Source organism: Salmo trutta, chromosome 15 (assembly GCF_901001165.1).
Source record: "Salmo trutta chromosome 15, fSalTru1.1, whole genome shotgun sequence".
NCBI classification, from domain to species: Eukaryota; Metazoa; Chordata; class Actinopteri; order Salmoniformes; family Salmonidae; genus Salmo; species Salmo trutta.
Genome location: NC_042971.1, coordinates 29,980,937 through 30,001,910, shown reverse-complemented (window position 1 = coordinate 30,001,910; position 20,974 = coordinate 29,980,937). Strand labels below are relative to the sequence as shown.

The following is a 20,974-nucleotide window of genomic DNA, read 5'->3' as shown; positions in this document are numbered from 1 at the left end:
TGCGCAAACACGCTTGATAAATAGTGCGTATTGTAAAGGATGAATTGCATAAAGGAAAATTTGTGGAAATATATTGTTTAGAGTCAAGGATATGTTTTGTATAGTTCTAAGTCCTAGAAAAAACCTAGGCCTTTAACCTCTCTGGTATCATTGGGTACCACCTCGACAACAGCCAGTGAAATTGCAGGGCGCCAAATTCAAACAACAGAAATCCCATAATTAAAATTCCTCAAACATAGAAGTATTATACACCATTTTAAAGATAAACTTCTTGTTAATCCAACCACAGTGTCCGATTTCAAAAAGGCTTTACGGCGAAAGCACACCATGTGATTATGTTAGGACAGCGCCTAGCCACAAAACACCATACAGATATTTTCCAGCCAAGGAGAGGACTCACAAAAGTCAGAAATAGCGATTAAATTAGTCACTTTTGATCTTCATCTGGTGGCACTCCCAGGACTCCATGTTACACAATACATTTTTGTTTTGTTCGATAATGTCCCTCTTTATGTCCAAAAACCTCCGTTTTGTTGGTGCGTTTAGTTCAGTAATCCAAAGGCACAAAGCGCTCTCAACATCCAGACAAAGTCCAAAAAGTACAATAAAAGTTCGTAGAAACATGTGAAACAATGTTTAAAATCAAACCTCAGGTTGTTTTTGTCATAAATAATCAATAATATTTCAACCGGACAAAAGCTTTGTCAATAGAAAAGGAGAAACAAGAAAGGCACGCTCCCGATCACGCGCTGGACTCGTCTGGAAATTTCCACTGTCCACTCATTGAAAGTGCTGTATCTCCCTCATTTTTCAGAGTAAAAGCCTGAAACAATGCCTAAAGACTGGCCACATGTAGAAGAAGCCATAGAGATCGTGAACTGGGTCCTAAGTCTTTGTATGGTGGATTGGCTTTCAATGGAAAAACAGCCTTTCAAAATAAAAGTACTTCCTGGATGGATTTTCCTCAGGTTTTCCCCTGCCATATGAGTTCTGTTATACTCACAGACATTATTTTAACAGTTTTGGAAACTTTAGTGTTTTCTATCCAAATCTACCAATTATATGCATATCCTAGCTTCTGGGCCTGAGTAGCAGGCAGTTTAATTTGGCCACACTTTTCATCCAAAATTCAGAATGCTGCCCCCTACCCTAGTGAAGATAACATATGTTTGTTTCCCTTACACGAAAAACATTTGTGTAATCCATTTGATCAACTTTATTTGTATTTATTTTATTGTTTGAACTCATTTTTTCTCCCCAGTTTCGTGGTATCCAATTGGTAGTTAGTCTTGTCTCATCGCTGCAACTCCCGTACGGACTCTTGAGAGGTGAATGTCGAGAACCGTGCGTCCTTCAAAACACAACCCAACCAAGCCACACTGCTTCTTGACACAATACCCGCTTAACCCGGAAGCCAGCTGCACCAATGTGTCGGAGGAAACACCTGGCGATCGTGTCAGCGTGCACTGCGGCTGGCCCGCCACAGGAGTCCCTCGTGCGCGATGGGACAAGTACATCACTGCCGGCCAAACCCTCCCCTAACCCGGACGACTCTGGGCCAATTGTGCGCTGCCCCGTGGGTCTCCCGGTCACGGCAGAGCCTGGACTCGAACCCAGAATCTCTAGTGGCACAGCTAGCACTGTGATGCTGTGTGCCTTAGACCACTGTGCCACTCGGGAGGCCCTTTGATCAACTTTATTTGTAGATTTGATTAGTAATAGAGATATAGTAATTCATTAAAGGCCTGTTAGAGCTTATTTTGACGAAGTAGAAACTAAAAAGGTGATAATATAACCAGCCAGGTGCACAGGTGAAATGATTTGCTGTATTCCTGAACAAAAGTACCAGTGCATGAACAATTGTAAAGGATGAATTTCATAAAGATATATTGTTGTATACTGTATTGTGCCCTTATACACTGGCCTTTATGCGTGTTTCAATCTCGTCTTCCCTTTCTGCTTCGGGTCCACAGTCAGCACACAGCTTCGGGGCTTTGTGTGAGCAAGAGCCACAAACAAAAACAAATCGGTTGCACTGCACACAGTTTTCATGGGCCTTGTTTTGTGTGCACCTGCCGACGTGACATTGTCGTCTTTTTCCAGAGTGGTAGCTGTGGTGCTTGGGGAAGAGGGAGAGCAGGACCTGCTGCCTTGGCGGCTTGCTTGGCGGCTGTGGTTTCTTGGTGTTCATGTGGTTCTCACGAAGCTCACATGCCAGATCCATGATGAGGTCTCTCCAGCTGACTGTCTTGTCAAGGCATTGCTTGTACAACATGTGTGCTTTGATAACAGCCATGTCGAGCACTTTGTAGAACACTGCTACAGGCCAGCGGCGAGTATCTTATTTTACAGAGTACAGTCTTGCCATCTGGTCGAGTGCATTCACACCAACCTATTGCATAAAATAAAGGTTATAATTATATAGAATAATGCTAATAGTAATAACAATAATATTAATGTAATAAAAGGAGATAATATTTGGTGTTTGGCAAATGGAAAGGCTCTCTGTATATGGCAGCAGTGGGATGCATGGTGCTGAGGATGCAAACACTTTAGTTTATTATACATCTGTACACCACGAGTGTTGCTTTACCACTCTCTATCACTGATGTAGAGTACAGCTTCGCTGGTGTGTTTTGCGTAGAGGGGGGAAGCTCCCGCCTTTTTGTTTGTTCACTGTTCCGAGCAGTCTAGTCGTCTTTGCAAACAACTTGTCTGCCAGGGAAATTGATGTGAAGAAGTTGTCCATGGTCACCTTTCTGCCTTTGCCCATTTTGTAAGGCTCACAGTTTTAAAACCGCAGTCTGTCACTCACCCGCTGGCATGGTTTCATCTTTCCCGTAAAACAGTACTGAGCTTTTGTTGGGGACAGTTGTTCATCAACCGTTTACGTTCTCTCCTGGCTTGTAAGAAGCAATGCAATTCGTCACGACTTTTCAAGGTGTCTGAGACCGCAACAAACTTGTCTGTCTGCACGCATATTGGTCTTGTCTCCTTGTCATCGTAACACAAGTGTCGCATAATCTGTCTTTAAGCAGTTGTGTTGGCATGGTCTCTGGAAAAAGTCCACCCTATACCTATCAGACCAAAATGACTACACATCCATGCTCTTTCTGCTGTATGCTCCACGGACATACGAGTGTAATAAATGCTTTGAGTTCATCCATAGACATGGCCTAGGTACGGTTTCTTTTTCTGTGCGCATTAGCGACGGTACAATCTCTAATGTGCTGCAACATCTGCATGTCACATAAACCAAAAAATTTTGAGTGCACTGGCAATTTGTGTCTTTGCGTGAGGTGTAAGGCTTACTCTCTGTGAGAATATTCTGGGAAGGCCATCTTCCTGTTGCGCTTTTGTCACACTTTCTACCCAAACCATCCCATCCCTCCCAGACTCCTGTCTCACCGTGGCAGTTAAAGTCAGAAACAGATGAAGACTCTTCATCAGCAACGTCGATTTCAAGCTCAGTACATGTAGATATGGTTACTATGCATATATGATAAACAGAGTAGCAGTAGCGTAAAAGAGGGGTTGGTGGGTGGCGGGACACAAGGCAGATAGCCCGGTTAGCCAATGTGCGGGGGCACTGGTTGGTGAGGCCAATTGAGGTAGTATGTACATGAATGTATAGTTAAAGTGACTATGCATATATGATAAAACAGAGAGTAGCAGCAGCGTAAAAGAGGGGTGGGGGGGGGGCACAATGCTAATAGTCTGGGTAGCCATTTGATTACCTGTTCAGGAGTCTTATGGCTTGGGGCGAAAAAACTGTTGAGAAACCTTTTTGTCCTAGACTTGGCACTCCGGTACCGCTTGCCATATGTAGTAGAGAGAACAGTCTATGACTGGGGTGGCTGGGGTCTTTGACAATTTTTAGGGCCTTCCTCTGACACCGCCTGGCAAGAGGTCCTGGATGGCAGACAGCCTAGCCCCATTGATGTACTGGTCCGTACACACTACCCTCTAGTGCCTTGCGGTCGCAGGCCGAGCAATTGCTGTACCAGGCAGTGATGCAACCGGTCAGGATGCTCTCGACGTTGCAGCTGTAGAACCTTTTGAGGATCTCAGGACCCATGCCAAATCTTTTTAGTTTCCTGAGGGGGAATAGGCTTTGTCGTGCCCTCTTCACGACTGTCTTGGTGTGTTTGCAACATATGCAACATTTGCAATGCTGTCAGTGCATCCATTCATTTGGTTCGGCTTGCCATTGTGAACGTTGTATGTTGTACTCCGTGTCGGATTTGACTCTCTCTGAGGGGAGATTATATGCAATTTCCAGCCTTTCATAATAAAATTGGCTGCCCACAATTCTTCATTACGCTGTTGTAAATTCAATCACCCTCTCCATCCACATTCAGTTCATTAAAGTTACAATCACTGTTAGAAACTGATATCTGGTTTTTATCGCCCATTCATCGACGACAAAAATAGTCTATTTTAGGTTTGTTACTAGTTTTTTGCTTAGTAGCCAGAGCAATGAGGCCTCGCAAGTGTTCATGTGCTGAAGGAATGGACAGCACGTATATTTTCGTTAAAAGTGGAATTTGGAAATGGTTGCACCTCTTGAATTTTGAGAATTTTTTGGCAAAGGTAAGTGTCAAACGGCAGAATGTGCTCTTTCTGATACTACATAGAAATCAAAATCTTTTACCTGCATCTGAAGGACGATTTGATGAAGTAATCTTTACCCTGCATCTGTCAATTACAAAATGCGGCCATCTCTTCATGTACAATTTGACAACTGATAATATTTTCACTCATCAGATTACACGTTGTTTGTTTCCCGCTCATCATCTTGGATAGAGTCAAGGATATGTTTTGCAATATTCTAAAGGCCTACTGCAACACGTAGCATGTTTTAGTTTCCTTTACAATACATTTGATTAGTAATAATAGTTATTTTTATGGCACTGTTTTATTTACTGTATTTCAACCTGCAAGGCGCACGGTCAAATTAACATAAGCGCCAATAATGTTAAATGGGCATTGCACAAACTCATCACACTATTGTTGTTCTAAATTAAATGGACCTCTTCGCCCTCATCACTCAGTCAAGCCTAATTTACATTTGATTGTGAAGTAATTTGCACAAGTATCGCCCATTCCATCCATTGGTCATTCATTCAGTGGGCTGGCATCGTTTGCGTCTCTTCGCTCATCAACTCGGATAGTCAAGGATATGTTTTGCATTATTCTAAATGCCTACTACAACATGTAATATGTTTCCGTTAAATTAAATGTGATTAGTAATAGTTAACGTAAATAAAAGTCCCATAACAGCTTATTTTTCTAAAGTAAAAGGTAATAGAGAATATCAACCTACAAGGTCCTGTGGTCAAATTATTTGCTGCTGATAAATAGGCATAACACACACTCATCATTACACTGTCTTTCTAAATTAAATCAACCACTTCACCATCCTTATCATTCAGTTAGGTGTTATTTAAGTTCAATTGTTAAGGTGCGCATTTATCATCCATTTGTCATTCATTCAGTGGGGGGGGGGGAGACTCATTAGTGCCTGGCGGGGTACCAACATCCTACTGTGAATTGTCTGGGTGTTTTTAAGTTGGGAATAGGTGTGAAAAATGCTCAATACTTTTCTGTTTGCTCATATGTCAGAATTTTGAAATCACAATGTAAAATACAAACATTTAGGAAAAGTCAGGGAAGGTGAAGGACATAGCTTTTTGGGGGAGGGGGTATTTTTTTATTTACAAAGGCCAGCGGCCATTGACGTTTGATTATGGCGGTTCTAGTGTTAACAGTAATCCGACGCACAAACTTGTAGTCCCAGCCATGAAAGCTAACCGTGTTGCGGAATCCGTAGCAATAAAAACTTGAGCTATGATATAAACTATTTAATAAACTATTTTATAAAAACAACAAACCGAGTGTAGACAGAACAACGTACTGTTGCACACACTGACGTCTGTTCCGTGATGACGTACAAAGAGAGAGAACAGGACTGGAGTAGGCATAAACTCTGGATATTAACTCCATGTCTTTACAATGACTTCTCTGTGAAGGTAGAATGTTCACTTTTCCACCTAATCCTCTGACAAGCATGGTCAATTGTGGTCTGAAATGCCATCTTAAGTGGCTTGGAGAATTCCTGTTATGACACTGACATAAGTATTCAAGAAATTGGTCTAAAGCACTATTCTCTGCTGACAATGCACCTTTCATTTCCAATCTTGACACTGCAGTTTTGCCAACGCTCAACCACAGCACATCCCCACAGCACTTTTTCTCTCCCTCTTCTCTCTTTCTGTGTTTACACAGCCACCCTAAGAACCCAAATTGTATTTTTTCTATATCCTATATATTTTTGACTGTCCAGTTTTTTTACACGTGACGAGCTGTCGATGACAAAAAAATCTGGGTCGACCAAGAGTCGTCTTTTTTTACCAATCGATTGAAATGTTAGTGTATTTCTCCATATATTGACACATCCTATGTGTTTTAATCAAATCAACTATATTCACTGAGCTAGTCTGATGCTTTTAATCACCATTAAGACACGTGACTAGAGTCCGATTAGCAATTGATTTGATTGTGCCGGGCTCAGACTTGCTGTGTTTAAAAAAAAAAAAAAAAAAAGAAGACAGCGAATGATTGTGACTAGCACCCATTGGCTCTTTGTCCTCTCTGCTGCAGCTACCACCACAGAACCTCAGTGTTTATAGCACTCTCCGTGTTGCTGAATCTGCAACAATTATAGCCATTTCTGACTGAAAAGTTATATTACTGAAATCCCTAATTTGTTCCCTCAACTCTTGCTCTCTTTACGTGACACGTGTATGTATCGCATGCACGTGACCAATAGGGCTCAATCTATAGCATATCATAATCACATCAACAAATTGGTTAAAGTAAACTCTGAACACCGTAACACGTGACAGTAAAATGGATGCAGGGGATGTGACAAATAAACTCGAAACAGGGGAGTGTTTACTGGTTGCTCAGGAGGCAAAGGGGAGGTCAGATGTGTGGAATAAATTTGACTAGTTGTGGAAAATACTGGAGATCAAGAAAAATAAGCCAAACAGGTGCTGTATAGATTACAATAGAATTTTTCTGACTGTTTGGAACAATGTAAACAACAATAAATAAATTATAATGCTACCCGAGAGTCTGTTGTAATGTTTTTTTGCTAAACCTTTATAACAGCAAAGACTGAAAACAGTCGCATTCATTTGTTAATGCAATTTCAGAAATAAACTGTTTTATTATTTAAGCTAATTGTTCAAGGCTCGCTTTATTTCAAAACTAAAATGCTTGATTGCATTCCATGAATGATTAATTGATACAGTAGCCTATATACAATGCATTCGGAAAGTATTCAGACCCCTTTAAAAAAAAAACTTATTCTAAAATGGATATTAAAAAAAATGTCCAATCTATTTTTTTTTTTTTTTTAATTTAACTTTTATTTAACTAGGCAAGTCAGTTATGAACAAATTCTTATTTACAATGACGGCCAAACCCGGATGCCGCTGGGCCAATGTGCGCCTCCCTATGGGACTCCCAATCACGGCTGGATGTGATACAGCCTGGATTCAAACCAGGTACTATAGTGACGCCACTTGCCCTGAGATGCAGCTCCTTAGGTCGCTGCGCCACTGCTACACGTAATACCCCATAATGACAAAACGAAAATGGGTGTTTTTGAAATTTTCAGACCCTTGACTATGAGACTAGAAATTGTTTCCATTGATCATCCTTGATGTTTCCACATCTTGATTGGAGTCCACCTGTGGTAAATTCAATTGATTAAACATGATTTGGAAAGGCACACACCTATGGTCCTACAGTTGACAGTGCATTTCAGAGCAAAAAAGTCATGAGGACGAAGGAATTGTCTGAGACGACAAGATTTTGGCGCAGCACAGATCTAGGAATGGTACAAAAACATTTATGCAGCATTGGTCCCCAAGAACACAGTGGCCTCCACCATCCTTAAATGGAAGAAGTTTGGAACCACCAAGATTCTTCCTAGAGCTGGCTACCCAGCCAAACTGAGCAATCGGGGGAGAAGGGCCTTGGTCAGGGAGGTGAACAAGAACCCGATGGTCACTCTGACAGAGCTCGAGTTCCTCTGTGGAGATGGGAGAACCTTCCAGACGGAAGCCACTCCTCAGTAAAAGTCACATGACAGCCCGCTTGGAGTTTTCCAAAAGGCACCTAAAGAACTCTAATGAAACTAAGACTGAACTCTTTGGTCTGGAGGAAACCTGGCACCATTCCTATGGTGAACCATGGTGGCAGCAGCATGGAAACCTGCACAAGACCTCAGACGGTTCACCTTCCAACAGGACAACGACCCTAAGCACACAGCCAAGACAACGCAGGAGTGGTTTTGGGACAAATCTTTGAATATCTTTGAGTGGCCCAGCCAGAGCCTGGACATGAACCCAATCTAACATCTCTTGGGGTATTGAAATATAGGCCTAAGTAAGTTATGGTATTAAGACTAAACAGAATGTGCTCTTAGGCCTACAGCTCAATGGTGGTTATAAAAGGCTCCTTCCTTAGCCTACTAATGATAATGACATTACTTATTATTATTATTATTATTATTATTATCATCATAAAAATATTAATAATAATAATAATAATAATAACGAGGAGATCAAGAAAAGTGTTATTATAATTTTTCGGACAATTTGGAACAGTGTAAACAACACTAGATAAATAATACTAGAGGCTGTTCTAACGAGAGAAAAAGTAAAGCCTTTATTACAGAAAGCAAAGATTTAAAAACAGCCAATTTTGTGAAATTCTTTACTTGATAAGTCGTTGCATGAGGCTTGGTGCTCACTGACTCTGTAGGCTATTAAACAAACACTGAAACAGAAGCAGGATCTGTCTTATTTCTGTAGATATATTGATGATTCATAAAGCCAGGCACATTTAAGTTAGGCTATTGATTGTAGACTTAAGTTGCGGTTTCTTCTCTCTTCACTGCTGCCTCCGCCACCAATATGCTGGTTAACTTTGCTATTAGGCACATCGGAACATGGTCTAGGAAAAGGCGCCAATTCAAAAGCGCACTGATGTGTTTCAGGACCGCGGACAGCAACAACTATCAAACGCAGGGGAAAGCGCATTTGTTATTAAATAGTATTTTTATTAGTGTTGCACCATTGCACTTATGTAATAAAACCATATACAATTTCAGTAGCACTTGTCTAAGGTGTGATGGACTGTGCCATCCCCAGGCCTCCACAATGGATTAGTCCACTTACAGGTGCAAATCAGACAGGTGTCTTGTACACCATGATATTAATAAATGTTTTTGCTACTGCTCAACTAAATGAATATCGGTTGACCAACAGCCTATCGCCCAAACAATCGACCAGTAGACTAAATTGGGTCAGCCCTACATGTGACCCATTATCAGATTTGTGCATTCACACTGATGTAGCCTCTGAAGTAGCTCATTTCCGGTCACTGTTCCTTTACATTTTGGTGTAATTGTCATGGCAACGACAGGTCATGTGCAAAGAAAATAATGTACTTCACGGCAAAAACATCTGATCTGAGCGTCCAGAAAGAGGTCGCAAAAGGACTCGGTTGTGTATCAGGATTCAGCTCAACATACACTATAAATAGAAAGTACGTGGACACCCCTTCAAAATAGTGGATTCGGCTATTTGTCACACCCGTTGCTGACAGGTGTATAAAATCGAGCACACAGCCATGCTTTCTCCGTAGATAAACATTGGCAGTAGAATGGCTTACTGAACAGCTCCGTGACTTTCAACGTGGCACCGTCCTAGGATGCCACCTTTTCAACAAGTCAGTTGGTCAAATTTCTGCCATGCTAGAGCTGCCCCGGTCAACTGTAAGTGCTGTTATTGTGAAGTGGAAACGTCAAGGAGCACCAACGGCTCAGCTGTGAAGTGGTACGCCACACAAGCTCACAGAATGGGACTGCTGAAGCGCGTAAACAATCATTGGTTGCATCACACTACAGACTTCCAAACTGCCTCTGGAAGCAACGTCAGCACAAGAACTGTTCGTCAGGAGCTTCAGGAAATGGCTTTCCATAGCCGAGCAGCCACACAAGCCTAAGATCACAATGCCAAGTGTCAGCTGGAGTGGTATAAAGCTCGCCGCCATTGGACTCTGGAGCAGTGGAAACGCATTCTCTGGAATGATGGAGGAATAATGGTCTGGGGCTGTTTTTCATGGTTCGGGCTAGGCCCCTTAGTTCCAGTGAGGGGAAATATTAACGCTACAGCATACAATGAATTTCTAGAAGATTCTGTGCTTCCAACTTTGTGGGAACAGTTTGGGGAAGACCCTTTCCTGTTTCAGCATGACAATACAGAAATGGTTTGTCGAGATCGTTGTGGAAGAACTTGACTAGCCTGCACAGAACGCCAACTGCGAGCCAGGCCTAATCTCCCAACATCAGTGCCACGACCTCACTAATGCTTATGTGGCTGACTGGAAGCAAGTCCCCGCAGCAATATTCCAACATCTAGTGAAAAGCCGTCCTATAAGAGTGGAGGCTGTTATAGTAGCAAAGGGGGGACCAACTCCATATTAATGCTCATGATTTTGGAATGAGATGTTCGACGTGCAGATGTCCACATACTTTTGGTCATGTAGTGTATGTAGGTGGAAGTCAAGATCAGATTCCATGTGCTTTTTTTTGCTGTTTACACATTAGGGAAAAGTTCAGATAGTAATCAGATATGCAAATAATTGGCAAAAGATCTGAATTGGGCTTCCAGTGTAAATGCAGCCTGAGGCGCTACTCATCTACTTCTCGTCATTACAACCACTCTCTTACTCCCTCTTTTCTCCTCCAGCACCACAGTGCCCACGGCTCCATGTACTCCTTAGACACAGACCTGGTGGCAGGGGGCCACTTGGACCCCTACAAGGACTGCCTGCGGAGGGTCCAGTCCACAGACAGTTTGGGCTCCTCTCCCGGTCTCCAGGGCCTGGGGGGCCACAACCATAAGGCTAAGTCGGCCAGCCATCTGGACGAGTCCGACTTTGGGCCCCTGGTGGGGGCGGACTGCGGGGCCTCTGAGGGCCTGGCGGGCTTTGGGGACACACTATCGGTCAGCTCCATCCAGCTGACGGCCGGCCACTTCCTCCTCACCAAGGTCTTAAATCAACCTTTTATTATACTTTCATTTATTGCGTCTGTAAAGTGTGTGTGTGTGTGTGTGTGTGTGTGTGTATGTATGTGTATCTATATCTATATCTCTCTCTATATATATATATATATATGATATATATATATATATATATACTCTCTTTTTTTTTTTACTTTTTTTTTTACATATATTTTTATTTTTACATGCAGTTTTAAATAAAGTTTGATATGATCCAGGACCAGGAGAAGGCCATCAAGGCCATGACACCGGAGCAGGAGGAGACTGCCTCGCTGATGTCCAGCATTTCTCACGCCCCCGACACCGCCTTCCTTTCCCCATCAGGCTACCGGTTGGTCAGCGACCAGGAGTGGAACCTGCTACAGCAAGAGGTCAGACAGTTTTCATAGTGTTTTGGTTCATTTAAATTGTATGATGTTTTCGTTGGGCTTTGTTTTCAGTTCGATATTGTACGCTAAATTCCATAATCGCAAGTACCGCTTATTACCAAGCAGGGTTTCCGTTAGGAAAATGTGGCACCGGGTATTTGAGAAATTTACCGGACCATATGCATTGTGTGCTTAACCTGATTAGGGCGTCCACTCACAGTGCTCAGAATGACAGAAATCCCATTTAGATTATGGTAATTCATATTAACAGAACATACCCTCGCCCACCTAGACAAAAGGAACACCTATGTGAGAATGCTGTTCATTGACTACGGCTCAGCATTCAACACCATTGCTCCCTCAACTCATCACTAATCAGAGGACCCTGGGATTAAACACCTCCCTCTGCAACTGGATCCTGGACTTTCTAACAGGCTTCCCCCAGGTGGTGAGTGTAGGCAACAATGCGTCCTCCACGCTGACCCTCAACACTGGGGCCCCTCAGGGGTGTGTACTTAGTCCCCTCCTGTACTCCCTGTTCACCCACAATTTTTTCACATAAGCACAGCAATGCGCACAAGACAGTAGGCTACGGCGCGAATGTTCGTTCCATAATGCAATTAGCTGGAAGACACTCTCAAAAGCACACCGCACATGTGAGCGGTTTGTGACAGAGAAAAATATCTATTCGAAATTTAGAGGGGAGATCTAATATGCAACAACCAGCATGGGTTGCTAATATGACTAGGATTGTGCTTTGGGCTACTGGACAATGAAAGAAAGTTTATATAAAATAATTGCTTTCATGGATATGTTCTGATTTTGGCTAGGCTTCTTTGAAGCAAGGTAAGACTTGACTCATATGTAGTAAAAGCATTGGCTGTTTGAGATGCTGTAGCAGCAGCAGCTCTCGCACTGTCTGACAGATTTTCTGCTCAAAGGCTCCATCTGTATGCTGCACACGTGTCAATTTCATTCCCCTAAATTATGCAATTAATCTAGTCCGATAAGCATGACCAGTCAAATGTATTTCCATCAATGAATAGGCAAAAAAATCATTATTTCGTCTCCCGGACAATTTGGCTGGCGCCGATTTCATTAATCAGCTTTTACATTTTTTTTATCTGCCAAAAGCCGGCTATTACCGGCTAACAGAGACCCTGGTACCAAATACTGTAGCAAAAATACAATGTAGGCTAAGTGTTGAAATGGTAAGGTAGAATAAAGTAAACAATCTTCACACTGCTATGAAATGTGTACAGTTTAGTCTGCACTCATGGACAGCCCACAGTTTCTATATACATCTTTCTCCTAGACGTATTTACCATGTGGTATTCCTCCTAAGTGGATTCTTGGCTGTCTGTCACTAGGTGAAGAACGCAGGGAGGAAGTTGGGCCGGCGGTGTGACATGTGCTCCAACTACGAGAAACAGCTGCAAGTCATCCAGGGCCAGGAGGCAGAGACACGCGATCAGGTAACACCCTCTCTGAGACACTCCATTACAGTTGGACTTTCTGAAATGTTTACTAAATGCCAAGGATACTTAAAGGGAAGGTTAATCTCAAAATCAAAGTTCTTTATTATAGATTATAGATGTCTTTCCATATTCCATGGCATATGTTGTGTGGCTATATGAATTAGAATAAATATGTCGACTAGAATCCTAAATGAATAGAAATATTTGCACCATCTGATTTAGTGTGTTAACTGGTGCCGATCTCTCCCATTCTTTTCTCTGGTCCTTCTCAGGTAAAGAAGCTCCAGGTGATGCTGCGGCAGGCCAACGACCAGCTGGAGAGAACCCTGAGTGAAAAACAGGAGCTGGAGGACTCTGTGAAACAGGGAAACGAGGAAACCACTGCCAAGGTCTGTCCTGATTACACACACACACACACTTCAGAGTTCTTATGCAAAAAGCGTAAAGTATAGTAAGTGTAAAGTAATCTTTATGCATAGCTCTTATGTTGTTTGAGTAGTTATTTATAATCTTCAAAGAATGTACAATCCTCCCTGTTGGAATGTGGATAAATCGGCACACGCCATTCCTTTTCTGTAAGATTGTATGTTTGCTCAGTTATCCCCTGAAGCCTGCTGATTTCTTTCTTTGTGTCTCAGGTCGCTGCTCTCATGCTGAGAGTCCACGAGTCGGAGTTGCTGCTCAACACACTACAGGAGGCCTTCAGTCAGGCCAAGAGGAACACACAGGAACAGATGGTGAACAGCACTTCTCTACTACACCCTCCCAATATAGCCTTTGTTTGGCCCTCCAGTGTCTTAATAATGTCTGTCTATGCCAGAAAGACTGTGTAAATAAAGTTAGCAGCCAAAGCATTTGGACATTCCGTCACTGCATGTGCCTTTGATTTAGTGATGCAACTGGCTTTTTTCTGGAATTAAGGAGGATGTTTCTCCTGCCAAAGAGATAGAGCTGGTGGAAATGTGATGGAGTGTTCTGCCAGATGGCAGACGTTTGGCCTCTTATCTGCCAGTGAATCACACCTGAAGACTGTGGTCGGCAGTTCCATTTTACAGTACATTGAATCATCAGGAGGAAACAGGATGATGACATGATTTGATGGAGTGCTGTTTTTGCCATAACCAGGCAGTGCTGATGCAGTCTAGGGAGCAGGTAGCGGACGAACTGAGCAGACTGCAGAGGGACAACGACAGCCTAACAGGCAAACAGCGACTCCACTTATCTCTCCAGCAGCAGGAGGACTTCAAACTACCCACCACGGTGCAAGTACGAGACAATCATTCACAGCCACTGTTTTGAGAATTGCTCTCAGGCGCATCTCAACACTAAACCATAGCCCTCGATTTGTTTTGGATTTATTTTGTCACACACATTCATAGATTTACAGAATGTCTCTTGACATCTGAATAATAAACATGAGTTAATGGCAAGGACCATCCAGGATCTTCATTTTTTCCCCCCAATGCTTACATACCATGCTTTCATAGCATTGACAAAGAAGAAAACAACAGTAATATTCAAAAGTTAAATCCAAGACGGATAATGTAGTGTATATTTTAAGCCTGGATTTAGCTTTGTCATATTCTAAGACTTTGGTTGTGTTCCAGATGCACAGATTCTGCACACATTATAGGAGTGTCATGTTGATGTGGTTCCTGAGATGTTGAATACTTCTCCTGGAATTGTAAAGGTCTAGTAATGTTAGCAGACCTGCACAGAATCTGTCTTTCGGAACTGAAACAATCTGCTTGTCTGACCAGGTAATATTTCACTGACTTTGGTTGATGAACTGGCAGGGGACAACGTACTAGGCCCCTTTCTGTGGTGTTAAAGATTCTATAGTGTACTACTTGACGCTTTGACGTGAATCGATGAAAGTGCAGTAGCTAAACCCTCGTAACCACCTGATTCTTGTTTTTTTCATCCCATATAAACTCAGATATTGCAGTATTCGATTACTTAAGAGCTTTTAAAATGAGGAATAGAAATGGGAATACGTGGGAGTAAATGAAGAAAACAAAAATCTTGGAAGAACAGAGTATAAAAAGGGGTGGAAGCAACTGAAATGTATGAGTAAGTCATCACCATACACTTCTCCACATGCACAGTCCTCAGAAGCAGACTACCATCTCTGGTTCACACCATCGAGCTATTTACATGCCCATCAGGTACTTCTTTCACCATTTATACCTAGTGACTCACTTAAATTGGTACGTGCAACTATTTCCGCTGCCCTCTAGGAACTACAACCACTGGTGCTGCAATTGCGGGAGGACATAGTTGCGGTGCGCACGGCTGCAGACCACCTAGAAGAGAAGCTGAAGGCAGAGATCCTGTTCCTGAAGGAGCAACTCCAGGCAGAGCAGTGCTTCAAAGAGAACCTGGAGGACACACTACAGATGGAGATAGATGGCTGCAAGGAGGAGATAGGTGAGGCTCCCCTTCCCATTCCTTAGTCTTGACACAAGGATAGGTCAGAGAAGGGTGAGAAGAACCATGGATGTATATTTGGCATTTATGAAAAGTTACTTTGTTGCGCTATAATCCTCATGCTCATTAATCAAGATATCTATTGATTAATGTGCCAGATTTACCAAAAGTTTCATTTTGATCTGTATTTTCTGGGCAGGTGTAATGTTTATCTATGGCTCTGAGTTGAGATGTCTGGACACCCAATGAGGAAACTGTAGGTGCAGAGAGTGAATACGAGCAATAAAGAAATCTTCAAAGTTGCATTTTCTAAGAGCCAAAGATGCTAAATATGACCGTTAGCTCAAACTTGTATGACTTAGTTGTTTCATTAGTACACATTTGAGTAGAGTTAAGGGATAAAACGTGCTGAGCAAGTGTTCAGCTTCACGGTCCCATAATGAACTCTTCAGCGCAACTGAACTCTGCTTTTCCTTTGAACTTCATAAAATACCTTGGCTTTCACATTTTCTGAAGATGTTTTTTCCCCCTCCTTTCCTTTGTACCCTCTCAAACCTTTCTTTTTCTCCTGTCCTTTTTTCTCGGTTGGTGATTGTTGTTCAGACATCTTGGAAGGTACGAAAAACACTGTCTGACGAACCTACTGAGGCTGTTTGTGTGTGTTAATGCTGTAAATGTTGGACTAATGACTGTAGGACAATGAAACTCACTCGCAGCAGTAATGTTTTTGAACATGTGGCATGCCAAATTGGTTTAGGCATTTAGGATCATGGATGTGACATAGCACATACATTTTAGTCATTTAGCAGACACTCTTATCCAAAGCGACTTACAGGTGCGATTAGGGTTAAGTACCTTGCTCAATGTCTTAGCCATTCACATCACTCTTCTTAGTCAGCATGGGTATGATAAAATAACATGCCTCGCTGCTAGTAATACGGAATCACAGCTTTGTTTTTGTCTATTTTGTTCTCAGAAATGTTAATCAAATGCACTGCTTAAAGTGCAGTGCAGAAAACCCATGTTCTGCAACCCATGTTCTGCAAACACTTCCTTGATTGCTCTTTGTGTCAGTCGTATAGTTTGGTGGAGCACTGTGTTTGCTTGCTTAGTAGCCCACACACCACTCCCCTTGGCAAACCGTGCTAATTCATTATTTATGAATTGATGACTCATTTGCCAGGAACCACATTAGAATGCTAGAACGCATGTCTGAGGTCGATGTTCTGATTTACCATCATAATGGCACTGTAATAAGCCTTCTATCTCTTTTCTCTCCTTCCGCCAGCGTCATTCTCGAGTCTGAAAACCGAGCTGGAGCGCGTGAAAGATGAGAAAGAAAAGGTAAATGAACAGTAGGGAGTCTGCATGAGTCACTCCTCTGAATGTGAAGTCAGATTTCCTTGAGTGGCTGCCTTCAATAACATAATCCCAGTTTAGGCCTAAAACCACTGGCTTGTTAGAGTAGTAGTTGCTGTTTTGATATGTGTGGAATAATATGTACAAATGTAGGTGTGAGTGATTTTTATTTACCATCACCAATATGTCAATGTGAATACCTCCTGGCTAATATCAGTGGTCACTGACCATAGTTGTGTAGGCTTTGGTGTGTAGGCTTTGGCTCAAGCCTTAAGTACACAACTGAATTAACAAAGGTCTTGAAAAAAAAAAAAATGTATGAAATGTATGCATTCACTACTGTAAGTCGCTCTGGATAAGAGCGTCTGCTAAATGACTAAAATGTAAAAAAAAAAAAAATGTTAATGTATGTTTAGTTGAATTTGACGTTTGAGTTCTGAGCTGGAACAAAAGCCTGGGCACCTAACTACCAGGACCAGGGTTGGAGGCCACTGGCTTAACATTGTTTTGCAATGCAGACTGTTTGTAGCCTTGTTGGCGAGCAGACCATGTGACACAGCGTTATGATTCCATATTCCACTCTTTTCGAGAGTGGACACATTGATTGGTTCTCTTAAATGTTTTTTCCTGGGGGGTTGGATTTGAAAATCCAACACTTGTAATGGAAGGAGGTGGCACTCCATGTGGCTGTCCATGTGGGTGTTTGAGTGAGAAAGACAGAGGAGAACCACTAAGGCACAGCCCCTTTCATTATCGACGCATCGTGCTGACAACATCTAACAGCCTCCCCAGACTCTGAAGTCAGGAGGACTTCAAGTTTGGTACTAGACTATTTGTGCCAGTAGTTATTAATAACCCTGATTGATGTGCTAATTTCCCAGCTGGAGAGCAGCTTGGCAGAGAAGAGCAAGACATTAGAGAGTGTCCAGGGTCTGAAGAGCAGTCTGGAGGAGCAGCTCAGAGAGCTCACCACAACCAAGGTCAGAGGTCATTCACACCAGACAGCCTGTATTTTAAAACTGGCCACTACTGCTGTTCCTTTCTCACCTATCTGTGATGTGTGTCTGTGTGTGGGGGGGGCAGACTGCCCTGGAGGCTCAGGCGTTGGATGAGAAGGACAAAGCACAGCGCTTGCAGACGGAGCTGGACGTCAGTGAGCAGGTGCAGAGGGACTTTGTCAAGCTCTCCCAGACCCTCCAGGTACGGACAGCCGGGGTACCATGGCAACCAGTTTGAGATCGCAAACTGGTTACCCCAAAGTTTTTTTTTGTCTTCAGACTGGAGTGTTTAACATTCATAGATATAGGACAGCAAATACACCTCCAATTATAGGTTATGTACGACCATTCCTTTTCCATTGGTAAGCAATGCATGCCTTCCCCTAGAAATAGATGAGCACTTACTTACTTGTAAAATGCGTAATAGTATTCAATCAGCATTTTTGATGTAGATCTTAGACATACCTTTGTATTTGACAAAAACTGATCTTTACCTTGTCTGACCTTACATTTGATAGGTCCGCATGATCGTGGTGTTACTACGGCAACGGTACTCCAACTGCTATAGTACACCTCTTACCATGGCAACCATATTCCTCCCCGGCAACCATATACAGCACCTCATTGGTGCTTTTAACACTATTTGATAGTGACTTATTTTACCCTATCTCTGATGTGCCGCCCCTGATATGTGAGATGTAACCTACATGGCTGTATGTGTATTTCTAGATCCAGGGTATACGAGGCATGGAGCCTGCTGGTTTTCTGTTCTACCTGATAATTAATTCCACCCACCTGTTGTCCAAGGTCTAAATCTGTCCCTGATTAGAGGGGAACAATGAAAAAACACAGTGGAACTGGCTTAGAGGTCCACAGTTGAGTTTGAGGGTTCTAGGTTATCTGGTAAATTCAATCATGCAATCACACTCTTCCCCTCAGGTCCAGTTGGAGCGGATCAGACAGACTGACTCTCTCGACCGTATCCGAGCCATCCTCAACAACACCAATTTAACTGACATCAGCCAGCTCCCAGAGACATGATACCCATGGCTGAAGAAACTGCATTCCCCCACCCACTCTGTCTCACTGGCCTAATGAAACCCCCCCCCCCCCCAATTGAAGGGCTCAGGATGGATAAGAGCGGTGTGGGTGTTTTTAAATAAAGACTAAATCGAAGGTGGAGGACAAAAAAATAATTCATTAGAGAAGATAGGAAAAAAAACACTTTTCTGTGCAGGAGGATTTGGAGCATACCGAGGAAGGAGTGAACACTACTACTAAGAGGTTGCTAATAACTAAATGACTGTTTCCTGCAGAGTGGCAATTCCTGCCTGTTATCTGTCCTGTGTTTTTACTGTAGATATTATATTGGACTGACCATACTAGCCCAACCAAAGGAGGCGTTTGTAGCCTTCTAAGGCACTTTCTTCTACAACAGGGATCATCAACTTGATTCAGCCATGGGACAATTTTTTTCTTGAGCGGATGGTCAGGAGGTCGGAACATAATTACAAATAATTGTAGACGGAAAATTGACCACAAGAAGCCTAAACAGATATTTAACTAAAACAATCATTTCAAACCTTGCTTACGTTTTTATACCATCACATAGATCTCTCTATGTGGGAAAACTTTGGATCATATTTCGAAAATTAAAATCACATGGAGCTTATTTGTTGGTGTTTTTACAGTCTTTTATGTCCAACAAATAAAATCACTGCGGGCCAAATTTGGCCTGTGGGCTGCCAGTTGGTGAACCCTGAACTACAACTTCTTTCAGGTAATGGGAACAAATGGATCCACAAAATTTCTGCCATGTCTGCAAGTGGTTTAATAAAATGCTCCCACTGTTTCTCACTCACACCACCTTGGGTTTACTCTTTCTCGCACCATGCTTTTGTAGTTCAATTTCACCCTGTTGGGCCTATGGCAAAGACTTAATGAAGGAGATTCATAGAAATATGTGTACATTAATAATGTAAACAGAATATACACAGTATTAGGTAAACCACCCCTTTCACAAAAATGGTTCACTCCTACAGACTGAGTCATGTGGCCTTGGCTAGCTATATAAAGCAGGCAGTAGCTCGAGGCATTCATTCAGTTACTGTCCGATTGACTGTTAGAATGAGCTAAATGCGACTTTGAGCGTGATGATCGCCAGGCGCGCCCATTACAGTATCTCTAACGGTCAGCCTAGGCTTTTCCCGCATGACAGTGTCCAGGGTTCGCTGAGAATGGTGCGACAAAACAAAAAATATCCAGTCAACGGCGGTCCTGTGGGCGAAAACGGCTCATTGATGAGAGGTTGAAGGAGAAGGGAAAGAATCGTACGTGCGGGCCACGAACAGGCGCAGATGGTGTCACGGATGGGCTATTGCAGCAGACCACCACACCGGGTTCCACTCCTATCAGCTAAAAACAAGACGCAGCACCTCCAGTAGGCACGCGATCACTGGACAATTGAGAAATGGAAAAACATTGCCTTGTCCAACGAATCCCGTTTCCTGATGCGTCATGCAAGATTTGGCATATATTATAAGCAGCATAAGCCCCTGGCCCCATCCTGCCTGGTGTCAACGGTACAGGCTGCTGGTGTAAAGGTGTAGGGCAGGTATTCCTAAACTGGGGTATGCGCAATTCCGTCGGGTGTACACCAAATAAAAGTGATTCAAATGTTAATTTAAAAGTTTTTGTTTTTTTTTACATTTTCAAACAGTCCATTTAGATTTTCGAACAGGGCTATACATTTGGGTGAGGTTTTTCTCTCCTGAGTAGCCTCGTTTTACTGCCAAATATAAAATTAAACCATCTAGTGTTAAGCGAAATAACAGCACATTGTCAAATACAGGTAGCCTAGTCAAATAATTAACATCCAATCACATTAACCGTTACACTCTCACGGGAATTCCACTAACGGTCTGTATGTAGCCAAATGTAGTTGCTGCTCATTCCGTTTGCTCGAAAATTGATTAATGGTTAAAATAAGTAAGGCCCGTGTCCATAGAGACACATACCAGCTCTACAGGTAGTACTGCTACTACCAGCAGTACTACACCTGCACCTGTCGATGACACAAGTTGTTCTGCTTCCACAAGCACATCCAATGCTAGCATCAGTAATTCTACATTTGTTGTTAGACCAGCTAGCATGGACACTGACAGTTGTGCATCTGATGCAGCCGGAGAGCTACTGCC

At 42.6% G+C, this 20,974-nt stretch overlaps 1 protein-coding gene across 3 annotated transcripts in view; it reads left to right on the top strand.

Moving 5' to 3' along the window:
* LOC115148776 (rab GTPase-binding effector protein 1) overlaps positions 1-19,640 on the top strand; it is a 33,640-nt gene extending 14,000 nt beyond the window's left edge. For 2 of the 3 annotated variants that reach the window (XM_029690998.1, XM_029690996.1), the window contains 12 exons: positions 10,830-11,132; positions 11,363-11,515; positions 12,883-12,987; positions 13,263-13,379; positions 13,629-13,727; positions 14,116-14,256; positions 15,231-15,420; positions 16,024-16,035; positions 16,709-16,764; positions 17,661-17,759; positions 17,863-17,979; positions 18,717-19,640. In XM_029690998.1, coding sequence (XP_029546858.1) covers positions 10,830-11,132; positions 11,363-11,515; positions 12,883-12,987; positions 13,263-13,379; positions 13,629-13,727; positions 14,116-14,256; positions 15,231-15,420; positions 16,024-16,035; positions 16,709-16,764; positions 17,661-17,759; positions 17,863-17,979; positions 18,717-18,818 — 1,494 coding nt within the window. In that variant the 3' untranslated portion in view covers positions 18,819-19,640. The remainder of the gene's footprint in view (positions 1-10,829; positions 11,133-11,362; positions 11,516-12,882; positions 12,988-13,262; positions 13,380-13,628; positions 13,728-14,115; positions 14,257-15,230; positions 15,421-16,023; positions 16,036-16,708; positions 16,765-17,660; positions 17,760-17,862; positions 17,980-18,716) is intronic. The other variant, XM_029690997.1, reaches the window with a different exon arrangement.
* The last annotated feature ends 1,334 nt before the right edge of the window (positions 19,641-20,974 follow it).